Source organism: Prenolepis imparis, unplaced genomic scaffold (assembly GCF_030444845.1).
Source record: "Prenolepis imparis isolate NDT839.2.m4 unplaced genomic scaffold, iyPreImpa1.0 SCAF_152, whole genome shotgun sequence".
Classification (NCBI taxonomy): domain Eukaryota; kingdom Metazoa; phylum Arthropoda; class Insecta; order Hymenoptera; family Formicidae; genus Prenolepis; species Prenolepis imparis.
In genome coordinates this window covers 53181-67193 of record NW_028141310.1, presented here as the reverse complement: position 1 = coordinate 67193, position 14013 = coordinate 53181, and the positions used below count along the sequence as shown (strand labels likewise).

Sequence of the window (14013 nt, the reverse complement as noted above, 5' to 3'; positions counted from 1 at the left end):
TTATTGTCGGTTAGTGCCATCGCGTGAGGCATGAATACTCTCTTTCCAGATTTTTTCTTTTCAATCGATATCAATGGTGCGATTATATGTTTGTACTTGTATCCCCTGTGGTTTCGTAATTGGCCTTGTGTGTCATAATTGCGTTTATGCGCGTTCGTCGCCAATAATATGCTCTTGTATTTATACATCCTCCGTGTAAATGTCATCATCGGGAATTCTCTTGAAGATCAATTCGTATAATCCTGGTGTACCGATGTACTTCACTTCGTCTATAATTATAGAGTCATATTTGTCAATGTCGAATCGTTTGTTACCGAGACGCATTTCATCCTTATCGAAATAGACACCGTACACGTGATCGATTTTCCTTTCTTTGTCGCCACCGAGGAGAGTGCTCATGTACGAGTACTCTTGTCCCAGTGGTCCCAAGTGCTTTCGCAACATTTCTCGACCTTCCAGCGTTTGTAATGTGTTTCGAACAAACGATGTTTCGAGCGTGCTGCCCGAGGTTTCGAAAACATTTTCGTTTGCGAGTGTTTCGAGTATCATAGGTTGTACGATTCTCGTTGTCGCGAACGGTGTAGAGCTTATCATCGGTTCATCCAATAAAGCATTCGATGTACGCGGTGTCGATGAGCGATTCGGGTTTGACCGTTTCCTCTTTTTCGGTGTCGCATCATCCTTCTCCTCTTCCAACTCCTCCTCCTCCTCCTCCTTGTACTTGATGGGTAAGATTTTAATCTTTGCGGTAATTTCCGGCTCGTTATTCACCGCGATCGAGTTGTCGACAATCTTTTGTAGCGGCTCAATAATAGGTCTAAAATGGGTCTTGATCGCGATATCGTCATCGATCTTACCGGTCTTCAAAGCGCGATGTTTCTTGCGGATTGCTTCACTCGTTTTCGCAATCTCCTTCGCTATCTTTTCACGTTCGCGAATATTATCGTTCTCAACCATGTCGGTAGAGTGTCGAACGCTCGTGTTTCACCTCTCTCGACAGAACATCGGCAACGACTAATTGTTTTGCGGTATCGCGAACACGTTAAATCCGTTTCTGTATCGGCCGTTCGTAAGCGAGCTATCCTTATCTATCACTAGAAATCCATACTTTTGCTGCCAACAAGTACGACATAATTCACTGAAATCCTCATATGACATGTCGGTATTCACGTGATCGTTGTACACATGTTTCAAGTTGGTACCGTCCTGTTTAAACAAGATTAGCAGGTTTGCGTTGTCGCGTATAAGATGTTTCGGTATTCTTGCGTATGTCTGACAGAGATAGAAGCAGTCGACGTTCGAGTGGCGTCCCATTGAAAAGTACTCTCTTATCGTATTTTGTTTGTCACACGCCACGTCATCGAAAACGAAAATCGAGTTTGGACATGCTTCGCTCGGTGGAATGACGTCACTGTTATTGGAGAATGTAAAATAGCCGATTTCATCGATCGACGTCAACAAATTCTCCAGATACCGATATTTTAGCTGTTGCAGCGATTTTGAGTACACGTACACGTTTTCAAAGCGGACGCCGTGCGGGCTTTCTATCAAACTAATCAACACGTTAGTTTTACCGCAATTCGAGGGGCCGCAAACGATCGCGCGTATAGTAGTCGGCAGTATCGTACCGTGTCTACGCATCTCCGCGTTGTCCCCCATCGATCGTAATCTGGCGTCGTAATTCGTCACGCACATCGCGAAAGGTTGTCGCACGAAATTCATGTTCACACTCCTGATTGGATCGAACGTCTGCCTATTTATAGCTGCGCGGAACCGCGAATTGCTCAGTAACGAAAAAATGTTTGTCTTGCTATCAAGTCCTTACGATATTTGTAATTTGAGCGCCGAACAGCTACAATTTGTGTCGAAAACAGTTTTATTGCGAATGTGCGGCAATTACGTTCACTCTGCGTTGATACCACTGCTTAAACATATAAAGGCGGATTTGGAGATTCAAACTTATCGCCGCTGTTTCGAATTGTATATTAAGACAATTGTTTTTTGAAATGATTTTAATTTTTCTCGAGAGATTATACTCTCTCCATGATTGATGAATATTTAACTCTAAATAATAATCCGCGTATATCGCAATAAAGTATTTTTTATCTCATGCAACTTATATACATATATGAATGACGACAGGTATAAATAAATTAATTTCAAAAAATTTTGATACAAAATAAAATTAATCTAGATGAAAAGTACACAGTTGAAAAATTTGTGTTAAATTTAACAAATATCACCTGTCCCAATATCAACGGTCCACAGAAATTTTTGTGTTAATTTAACATAATACGGATATGTTAAATGGTGACACGAATATTGTGTTAATAGATTAGATTAGATTAGAAACGTTTATTGCTGCCCCACTTGAGGATTGCAAGGCGCTTTTTCACTTAAGGAGCGGTCCCAAACCTTTACACAAACTTTACTTCCACTTATAATCTATCCTTAACCTATGACTTAGCCTATACAATATACAAAAAACAAAACGCCACGCCACTCCGCCTTACTCTCGCCCTATCTCTTCGCACCATTTACCTCTCTTTCATCTCTCTCTTTACGCTCTAACTACCCCTCCACACACACTCTCACCCTCCCCCTCCTATCTTACGCAATCTTATTACTAGCTTACTCTAATGTTGGACCTCCGCTTCCGGCTACTTCCGCCTTCCCTCCTCCACTTTCTCTCTCTCACTCTCTCCCTCTCCCCCTCTCCCCTCACCGCCTTCCCCCTCTCGCTTCCTCCACACGTCCACACTACCGCATCGAAAAGCCATACTCTCCTCCCCCAATTACCCCCAAATCTCCTCTTTCCTATCCCCCATACTTGCCCCAATACTGCTGCCCCCCTCCTCATCCTCTCCCGCACCTGTCCATCCTGCCCCCCATTCCTTTGTACTACATATAGCCTAAATACTTGTACTCCTTTACCTCCTCCAACTTCTTTCTCTTCCAATACCAACTAGCTTTCTTCAGCCTCCCTCCCCCCTTCCTGCACCTCATCACCTTCGACTTGCTCTCATTCAACTTCAATCCCTTCCCCTCCAAATATCTACCTAATCTTTCCATCCTCTCCCAACCTCACTCCTCCCCATCTCCCTTTCCTCATCTCCTCCTCCAAGTCCGCCATCATCATATTAAACAGCAGCGGACTCAGAGGACACCCCTGCCTCACTCCCCTCCCTGTCCAGAACTTTTCTCCCCTCTCTTCCAGTATTCAATCCCTCACACCATTCTCTAATCCACCCTTCCCCCTTCCATATCCTATTACATAATTCCCACACCCTTCTAGCTCCTCTCCGCCATATTTCCACACTTCTCCTGGTATTCCATCCACTCCCACCGCCTTCCCATCTTTTATCCTTCCTATCGCCCTCCTAATTTCTCCCCTCTCTATCTGATCTTCCTGATCTTCCACCTTCTCCCTTATCCTCCTGCTTCCTCCCAACACCACTCTTGACTCCACCTCCCCTAATAAATCCCTAAAATAACTGTTCCATTCTTCCATCTCAATCCCTTCTCCCCCCCTCCTTTCCCCCTTCTCCTCTCTTTCCTAATTACCTCCCATACCTGTCCCTCCGTCCTCGCTTCCACTGCCCTCCTAGTCCATTCTTCATTCTCCTCCTCTTTCTTCTTCCTACATAATCCCTTGTACTCCTTCTTTCTTCTCTTATTCTTTTCCTCTCTAATTCCTTTCCCTCCCCCCCTTTTCTCTTCCATCTTTTCAACTCCTTTGCCACCTCCCCCTTATCTTTTCTGCACTCCTCATCAAACCACCCTCCCCTTTTTCTTCTCTCCTCCCTACTTTCCCCCCCATTTCCCTTACTTAGCACTTCCTGTATTTTTCTTTCCATCCTCCCCCACTCCACCTCTACCCCTCTCTCTTCTTGTTCATCTCCCTGCCTCTCCCCTATCACTCCTAACCTCTCCCTGAATTCCTTCTTCCCCTCTCCCGACCAGTTCCACCTCTTTCCTTACCACTACCGGCATGTGGTCCGAGTCAATCCTATCTCCTATCTCTACCCTCATAATTTCCTCCCTCACCTCCTCCTTCACAATCACATAATCAATGACTGATCTCCCATTCGGCCCCATGTACGTCCAGCTCCCCTCCTCATCTCCTGCTACCCCTCCATTCACAATTGCCCACCCTATCTCCTCTAATCTTCTCACTAACAATTTCCCTTCCCCATTCACCTTTGCATCCTTCGACCTTCTTTCCTTTCCCTCCTCTTCTCCCCCCCCTATCCTTACCCTTCCCCCCAATTCTCCTGTTCTAGCATTAAAATCCTCCCCTATTATCGTTCTAATCCCACCTCCCTCCTCCTCCGTCCACTCCCTCATCTCTCCTAATTTCTCTTCTAAATCCCCATTTACGTTCACATCCACCAATCTCCATCTCTCCCCCTTTTTCCTTATCATCACCTCCATCATTCCTGCCTTCTCCGCCCACCCTTTTCTTCTATTCCTAACCCTTTTCTTACCCCTACTACTATTCCCCCCATTGCCCTTCCTTTCCTATTTTTCTTCCTCGCATATTGCACCTCCCACTTAAATCCCACAGGTAACCTCCCTCTTATCTTCTCCCACCCTTTTTCATCTACCCATGTTTCTAACAAGAACATTACGTCCCTTTCCCTTATCTCCTCTCTTATTTCTTCCTGTCCTCTTATTCCCTCCTTAATCTCCTCTTTAATTTCTCTTCTTATCTCTCTCATCTCTCTGATTATTTCCTCCTTCCATTCCCTCCCCATCTCTCTTATGTTCTCCCCCATCCCTCCTGCCTCCTCTCTCCTTCCTGTCTCTGGCGATCTTATCACCTTTTTACTTTTCCTAAATAACCACTGTATGTCCCCTTTCTCCTCCATCTCTTTTCTCAATCCCATATCCTCTAATTCATCCCTTTTCCTTTTTAAAACCTCTTCCGGCGTCCCCGTGCTAGCCCTTCTCTCCCTCTTCTCAACATTCTTTATTCTTTGCACCTCATCCATTTCCCTTCTATACTTCTCTTACTCTATGTCTAGTGACTTTTCTCGCGCCACCTACCTTTTTCTCTTTCCCTATACCTACTACACCTGCTCCGATCTCTCTACACCTGTTCTCACCTATCTCCCTAATTGCTGACTCACTCCACCTGCACCACTTTACTCTCTTCTCACCGCTCTTTTCCCTTCTCTACCAACTCGCCTGCAATCCCCCGGCTTGCACTCACTCCAGATTCTCACTGACTCACTCTCTCTCACCTCTTCTCCTCCTCCTACCTCTAATAACCACTCAAAACACACTCTCTGACAGCACTCCAACCTTCTATCACGCAACCGGAAACGGAAGTCCGAATATTGTGTTAATATTTTAGCATAAAATAAATGCAAACTTCAAATAAACTTAAAATAAATTTTGTGTAAAATTAACATAGTTTTAATGTAAAAATTAACTAAAAAAATTGTTAATTTTACATTTTATCACCCCCACTTATATTATAAAGTAAAATTAACATTTTTTTCTGTAAATTTTAACAGATAAATCTTGTCACTAATAATACGGAACATATTTATTGTGTAAAATTAAAAATAGATATACATTGTGTTATTTTTACACTTTTTTTTAGTTGTTTTAATAATTTAACATTTGAGTCCAATTAACATAACAGCAATATGTTAAATTAACACATGAATGTGTTAAATATTTAACACAAAAGTTTTAACGGGGTCCGTTTTTAACAAGAAAACACAAATTTTCCAACTGTGTAATAGGGTTATAATAGGAGACGAAATACCTTGCAAATTACGTTAACGAAATGGCTTTTTAAATTGGACCTTTTTATCGCAATATACAATGACTTGCACAAGTTCACAAATGACTTTTGAATTGATGAATTTAATTTCATGTTTGCGTTGGCATAGGTATCAAGTTGCAATCCGTTACGACGACTCATCTATAATTCATTTCTCGGAATAATTTGCATTTTTTTAATTTTGTATAGAATTATCCGCAAGAAAGATTAAATGAAATTTGATTTTCTTATCAATTAAAATCATATTTTGCACGTTTATTTTAAAACTCACACAAATCAAGCTAATGCTCACAAATAATACTCATTATTCAATATCGAAATGGCGTTTTAATTACTGTAAGCGCAGATGAACGGCAGTAAAGAAATTGTTCTAAATCCCTCAGTGAAAAATAAGATAGAATATATTTGGCTCAAGATACAATATAATTTGGCAATGTCAACGGTATTAAATTCGAGCGAGGACTGTTCCTTCCGACAGTTAATCGGCTGTATTTATTTCTTTCGCTTAGACTTCTAGATAATTCTTGACTTTTCGGTTATTGCTTTGTCTTACGACCTCGTCAAGGTAATCGGAGATATTGTTTTTACTTGGCTGTCTCACGAAACAATCCGAGTCGACTTACACTGTTTTTGTTTGCGTCCATATTATAATGCCGAGTTTGTCTCGAGTAAATATAACGGTCGAGACAAGTACTTTTATTATCGATTCGCAATATCTAAGATAAATTATTCACGCGATACAATATTATAATTTAAAATAATTCCGATCCTACATTACTTTGTCGTATCTTTCAATTTTATAGATCTGATGCACAGCATGACAAATCATTATGTAACACGTAACGAATAATTTCACGATACATGCTACAATCGCATGATAACGTATTATCTTCTTCACTTCTTGGAAAATGTACATTCCTATATGATTATGTTTTCTTAAAATACAATTTATAAATATGTAAACAAACATGTGCAACAGATGAATGAAAATGTCTATATATTATTATTTATCAATTTATACACTTAATTATTAATGAAGAATTTTGATTAAAGTAGCCAATCTTTTCTAATCTTTCAATCCCGAAAATAAAAAAACAAGATAAAAATTATATTTTTGACAAAAGTTATAAAATAAACATTAAACTGAGTAAATGGCAATATGAGCCTAGGCGCTGTTAATAGGGCGCAATTTTTTAAAAAATTAAATGTATTATATAAGCATTCAAACGCACATCGTTTATTTAGATCCAAATTATCTTAATAAAATATTCGCGGACGTTTCGGATCCTTCTTAGGGCCATCTTCAGCGCAAAAAAAAATCTTAATACCGAGATTAACATAGAATTTGTAGATGAAGGATATTACAAGACACAACATAAGCAATTGATTATCGCAAAATAATTGTGTAAAATAAATGTAAAAAAAGATACAACACAAATATACAAATAAGCAAATGGCATTAAGACATGTGGTTTTGAAATAGAGAAGCTCTAAATAAGAAGTACTCGTGATATAGTAATTTACATGTTACTATGATCTAATCAGCGTGCAGAGTTAGAGAGTGTGCAAGACTACGTTAGTGCGTCTTTTATTGAAATTCGGTCCCGGAAAAGTGTGACAAACGCAGGCACAGAGATCCGCGTCGGTAATTGCTACCTCGGTGTCCTGGTGAGAGCAGGGTGTCTTTGCTCTTTGTCATCTGCGGCACGATGAGCAATGAGTTCGGTGGAGTCGGCGACACGGTAGAAGTTTGCGGTGAGGTAGCCAGTGTTAGATTGGGTAGCGATTGACCCAGACTCGAATACGATACTTGGACACTCAGCGTGTTCGGCGTCGGTGATTTACTCAATAACGAACGCCTGATTCGGACAATGAGTTTTAATAGAGATGTTATTACAGTCCATTTACTTTGCGATTCATCAATGTGAAATCGCGAAAGTTTGTTGACGTTTCAACATCGCGCTCACCTTATGTGCATGGATCTGTGATTATGCCCGGAACTCGATTCGCCACCTTCCTCCGACGACAACGAACTCGACGCTCGCGGTTGTTCGTTCGTCTCCACGCTGACGTTTCTGCTCGGATTATAACTGGGTAGAAAGCTGCTACTTCCCTGAGACGCGCCTTCCATCTCCATACTACCGCTAGAAATGATGGAACGCATTTTATAGGCATTTTAAATACAACAAGACTTCGAGATTTCTTTTTTTTTACTTTTCGAAACATACGAGGTGTGTTCAAAAAGTATCGCGAATTTTGTGTTTTTTCAAAAATTATTTATTTATTCATGAATATCTATTTTGTCCCCTTCAAAGTAATCCCCATGAGATATTATACACTTGTGCTAACGGTTTTTCCAATCTTCGAAGCACTTCAAAAAATCATTTTTTTTTATCTTGTTCAGCTCCTCCTTCGATGCCGTCTTTATCTCGTCAAGCGTAGCGTAACGTCGTCCTTTCATGGGCCTCTTCAGTTTAGGGAACAAGAAAAAGTCACAGGGGGCCAGATCTGGGGAATACGGTGGCTGCGGCATCATTAGTGTGTTGTTTTTGGCCAAAAAGTCGCGCACAAGCAACGATGTGTGAGCAGGGGCGTTATCGTGGTGCAAAAGCCAATTTTTGTTCTTCCACAAATCCGGGCGTTTCTGGCGGATTGCTTCGCGCAAATTGCGCATAACTTGCAGGTAATATTCCTTATTGACCGTTCTACCCTGTGACAAGAACTCATGATGCACCACGCCCCTGCAATCGAAGAAAACTGTAAGCAAAACTTTCACATTCGACCGAACTTGGCGCGCTTTTTTCGGTCTTGGTTCGTGCGGCAGCTTCCATTGAGATGATTGAGCTTTGGTTTCCACGTCATAACCATAAACCCACGATTCGCCACCAGTTATGACCCTCTGGAGCAAATTTGGGTCGTCGCGGACAGAGTCCAACATCTCATTAGCAATGTTCATGCGATGCTGTTTTTGGTCGCAATTGAGCAATTTTGGTACGAATTTCGCGGCGACCCGTCTCATGCCCAAATCATTGATAAAAATCGAATGGCACGAGCCAATCGATATGTCTAGGTCCTCAGCAACTTCTCTAACGGTGATTCGACGATTGGCCAATACCATTTTCTCCACTTCATTAATTTTTTCGTCTGTTGTTGAAGTGCTCGGGCGTCCGGCACGCTCTTCGTCGTTCACATCTTCTCGGCCTTCTGAGAACATTTTGTACCACCGATAAACGTTGCTTCGGTCCAAGGTAGCTTCTCCGTATGCCACAGTCAACATTCGGAATGCATCCGCGCACTTAATTTCGTTTTTCACACAAAATTTGATACAGGTTCTTTGATCCATTTTTTTGAATAGGTAAAAATCGAAGACGATCCAAAACACGTGCAAGCAAAGCAGCTGTCAACAATTAAGTGAACATTCAAAATGGCCGAGCTTGTCGGCATAAGTGAGAGACATGAGTACCAACATAACGCCACAAAAAAATTCGAATATACGTAACCCGCGAAAATTCAAAATTCGCGATACTTTTTGAACACACCTCGTACCTATGACTATGAGCGAGACTGCTAACATGTGAGGCTCTGCTACTGCCACGCGGAGTTCTTGGAAAGGTCCCCTCGCACTCTTCCGTTTCGAAATCGCCGTCGCCCAAAGTACTCGGTTGCCTGCTAACTGGTGCCAGATTCATTACTGGCTCGGCACCGAGCGACGGTGCTTTCATCAATACGAATTGTTGCTGAGCGTGTCTCAAGGATTCCATCCACGACTGAAAAAGCATGTGGTACTGTTAGTTTAAAACAACTTCCGCTCGTAAACTAGAAACCGCATTAGCTAAAATCATGAAGGTTTGCGGTTTCACCGACATCGACCAATTTTAACTTTAAATTTAATTAATTCAATCTTCTCTAGATTATTAAAAAATTGCATTATGTATATACATGTTGTTAGTTACAAAGAAAGATAAAAATTTAATTTCAACTATAATTATATCTAGTTAAGCGACATTAGTGAAGACCGTCGTTAATGAAGGTACACTACAAACGAATCTAAATCGAACGGAACAGTGAATCAACATTCCGCGAACTTTGTCGTAATTCGTGATGTTTGTCGAGTCACCTTGGCTAGTTTCGGGTCACCGGCGCTCAGGATTAAAGCGGCCGAAACTGTCCCGTACTCGTTAAGATAAACCAATCCTATACTGGACGGTTCTTTGACCTCGTGTATTCGTATGCGGTCGACAACATACGGTTGCCTAATGATCTTAAACATTTTTTTCGTTGTAGATTTGCAAATCAATAGCATGTCGGTCAATAATAGTACGTGCACTTCCATCTGTAAAGGATAATTAATAGACCGTAATTTCTTATTTCAACACAGTGAGAATTAAATAATTGCTATCTTTAAGATATAGAAAAAAATTAGCTATAGAAACTACTTCATAAAATAAGTCAAATTACAACAGAATTATTTTCAATTATTTCGCTTATTATTGACAATCATGGATATTCTCTTTTAATCTCATATACTTATATTTCTGAATATAGTTTTATTTTATTCATATAAAAGTAATTTTGATCTGACTAACAATAAATAACATTGTCGCATACTTTGCTGGTGGCGTCTCTGAGTTTCAAATCCCCCTCTCGAAGGAGGGTTCTCAGGCTGCCCTTCGGACACCCGGGCATCGGCGTCGTGGTAATGTCGAGATTGCTGTACAGTTTGATCAGTTTCTCCACCTCCTCATCGAGACCTTTAGATTCCACGACGTCGTAACTCTCTAGACGGGAGGCTGCGCTGTCCAGCTTAGGAGCCTCCTCGTTTTTCCTCAGGGCCGCGTTCACAGACGCCACGAAACCGTCGACGGACCAGTGATGCAAGATTTCACGCGCGACAGCCACTTCGCGACAGTCATCTTGCAGTGGAGGAGGTAGGTCGGCAGCGCAGAGCGCACCGAAAAGATGAGAACCCTTGTCCTTCGAACATTTGTAGAAGAGGACAGGTATATATCTTTTGTCCTTTATTTTCTTTTGATAGAATAGAGCTACGAATTTCGAGCGAATCCGGAATACTGGCGATAGCGAGTAGGCGATGCAACCCAATATGCAAAAAGAAAATATAAAATATAAAAAATATATTTAATATTATAAAATAATATTAATAAAATTAATATATTTTAAACATAAATTAAGTAACTTATATTTAAAATTTTAATTAAAAATAATTATTAATTAATAATAATTATAAGTATATTTTATATATAAAAATCCACTCTTGGCCAATATATACACCTTTCTATTAAAAAAGATTTTTTATCTTTAAAGAAATAATTGTAATAAAATAATATTTTAATTTATAAATATTGTTTAAGATTTTATTCTTTTTATTCCCTATTTATTTTGTACTAATGTACGACGTACATATTGTTGCTCAACGGAAACTGTGAGAAGGTGGTGGTTTCTTCCGTCAAAAAATTTAAAATATTGTATATTGGGAAATGTATTTCAATCATTATATTCGGCTTCCCGACGAGCCGTGTTTACCTTTTTTGCGCGTGTTGATCGTTTTACCGCGCGTCTCGTCTTGTCAAGCAGCTCTCCAATCAGCTGTTTGACACAATAAAATCTAGCGACAGGTTTTTGACATTTATGTCTTCGAAATTCGTCGAGTCAGCTGTAGACCGTTTTACTATAAACATCTCTCATTTTCGAGCAATTAGCTCTTGATCAGTATATATATTTCGCTTTAACAAATAGTATAAAGTAACGAAAAATATGTGTTGAATTAACGAAGCCCCGAAAAGCTCGTAAGCGAAGTTTTGCAGAAGCTTGGCTTACAGACGACCGATACAAATCTTGGGTATGTAAAGTATCATCTGATAGTAGTCTTTATTTTATTGCAGTGTTACGTCCTGTGGACTGCACGATTCTTTTCTCCTCCCCGATTTACGCAGATTCGCGTTCCGCGAACATATTAATTATAAGACCGAAATTAGTTATAAGAATTAAACGGAGAAAGACAGTGATTGTGAAACAACTCGATCGGTGAGATTACGAAACCTACACTTTGATCAATAAGTCATAGGTAATGTTGAAATATCACGATCGACACACGCTATCAGTAGACCAAAGATCGGAATTAGGAAAGAACTCTTCATACAAGGAAGCAATACGTTGCGCAAAGGGGATTAAACACCGAACGTATGACTATGAGTCACAAGAAAAGAAGACGCCCTTTGCCCTATAGGAAGGGCAGACGAATAGTATAAAAGCAGCGAATCTTCCAAGAATGCTCTCTATTAATTCCGCCTACGTCGTGGCAGTTACACACTTCTGGATCCTCGCATTAAACATATATTTTGTGACCGTCGGGGCTCAACAACCAGCTACCAGTCAACCTACACCTTCGCCCACACCACTCGAAGGAACCATCGATCCTGAAGATCAACCTATAGCTGCCAACCCGCTCACCAAATAATATACAGTGAGTACTTTCATTCTTCTACGATCACGGAAGTGAATAAATCCCCGGAATCGCGACTAAACTTAATAAGTAGTGGAAATCGCTGCCTCGTCGAGCATTGAAACGCGCTCTCCGATTGAAACGAGACGATCAAAAGCCAACGCGAATCCTCAACCGCCTCATAGCACATCAACGTTACACACACACTCATATATAATTGTTTATACATGTCCACAAATTCAAATGTCTAATTCTCCGAATATTATTAAGATTTTATTTTTTTTGAATAAATGATAATTATTTACATTACGCGAATTTAAAGTCTTATTTAAACCCCTGCGTTCCTTCATATATCCCCCGAGATCGCACAAGGTCCTATCCCGCGTAAAAGGGATTTAATTCCCTTACCGAAAAGGACCGACGAACGGACCCCTGAAATAAGCCAGGTAAAAGCGACTATCCAGTCGTTGACCTGCAAAAGGGCCAGACAGTCCGTTCGACCCGAAATCACTCCGATTTCGGGAAAACGCTGTTACGACCTTCGAGCGGCCTTTCCTTCGTGCAGGCCAGGACGTAACATACGTTTAATTGGGGGCTCGTCCGGGATTGAAATGTGCGATCTTTGGGAATAGGAATGAGTAAAGGGACTAGAAGCACAACGGACAAAGACGAAATAGATGAACTTTACAAGACCGCGTTAGAAACACCACACAGAACACACGTGAATCTAAATCAAAATTCACAGCATCTACGCCTCGACACGTACATTTTTTAGGAGATTCTAATTTAACCGAAATAAGTGAATTACCCGACGAATCCGACCAAGTCGAATTTATTGACTCAAAAAATCAGATTTTCAAAATTAATATCGATAATTCTAACGGCGAATCCGGAGGTCCACCAATAAACATGGCTAACGCTAATCCTTTCGCCACTTTAAAATACGCGGTCGAAGCCGTTCCCTTTTTTGACGGTAGTAACACCCCACTAAATTATTTTATTGAGGGATGCGAGGAAGCAAAATCTATGCTCCCTAAAGAGGCAGAGTGTCAATTCGCTAAAATTATAAGAACGCGAATAGTGGGGGAAGCGCGTCGTACTATACAAGATCAAGATTTTAATACCGTAGCTGCATTAACAACGTATTTGAAGAAAATTTACGGTCCCTCCAAAAATGTCTATCAATTACAAGGAGAATTAGGTTGCGTTTATCAGAAAAATAATGAAGATGTCGTCACTTACGCGAATCGGGTTAAACTTCTCGGAAAACAAATACTAGAGGCATATCGAAGCTCAGGGAACGCCATGCCTGAACAGGATATAAAAGCAACTATAGAAACAGATATGTGTAAATGCTTTATTAGAGGACTAAAACCCGAAATAGAACAAAGAATAGCACGAGACTTAAACGTACAGGAAACCGTGGCCGACGCGTTAAAAATAGAAAGAGAGCTTCAACAAATGACAGATTTACGACAAGGCGCTAAATCAAGTCAACATTCACCGCTACCTGTTAATCTATCTCGAGAAGTCTGCCAAATCTGTTATAAAGAAGGACATGCAGCAAGTAGTTGTCGAAAGCTCACTCAACTTTCACCACAAAATCAAAATCCTTTCGGAAACACAGGAACGGATATTTTAATCTGTCAAATTTGTAAAAAACGCGGGCATAGCGCAGATAAATGTCGGTTACGCGACCCACGATCTCGACAATCAATTAACGTAATTCAGGAAAAGGTCATTACTTGTCAATTAT

General features: G+C 40.6%; 1 protein-coding gene across 1 annotated transcript; it reads right to left on the bottom strand.

Annotated features, from left to right (window-relative positions):
• Nucleotides 1-7385: 7385 nt before the first annotated feature.
• Nucleotides 7386-13025, bottom strand: LOC145947811 (uncharacterized). Its single transcript, XM_083057588.1, has 6 exons — nucleotides 13001-13025; nucleotides 10406-10710; nucleotides 9915-10130; nucleotides 9344-9564; nucleotides 7765-7941; nucleotides 7386-7656 (listed from the first exon to the last, which is right to left on the bottom strand). Exons 1-6 carry the CDS (start codon nucleotides 13023-13025, stop codon nucleotides 7386-7388), a joined length of 1215 nt encoding a protein of 404 aa, XP_082913714.1.
• Between the last annotated feature and the right edge of the window lie 988 nt (nucleotides 13026-14013).

Coding starts and splice junctions, on each gene's coding strand:
- LOC145947811 (XM_083057588.1), bottom strand. CDS start 13,025: ATGTACGTGTCGAGGCGTAGATGCT. Junction 7,942..9,343: donor AGTCTCGCTCATAGTCATAG/GTACGAGGTGTG, acceptor CATCATTTCTAG/CGGTAGTATGGAGATGGAAG. Junction 7,657..7,764: donor CACAGATCCATGCACATAAG/GTGAGCGCGATG, acceptor TGTCCGAATCAG/GCGTTCGTTATTGAGTAAAT.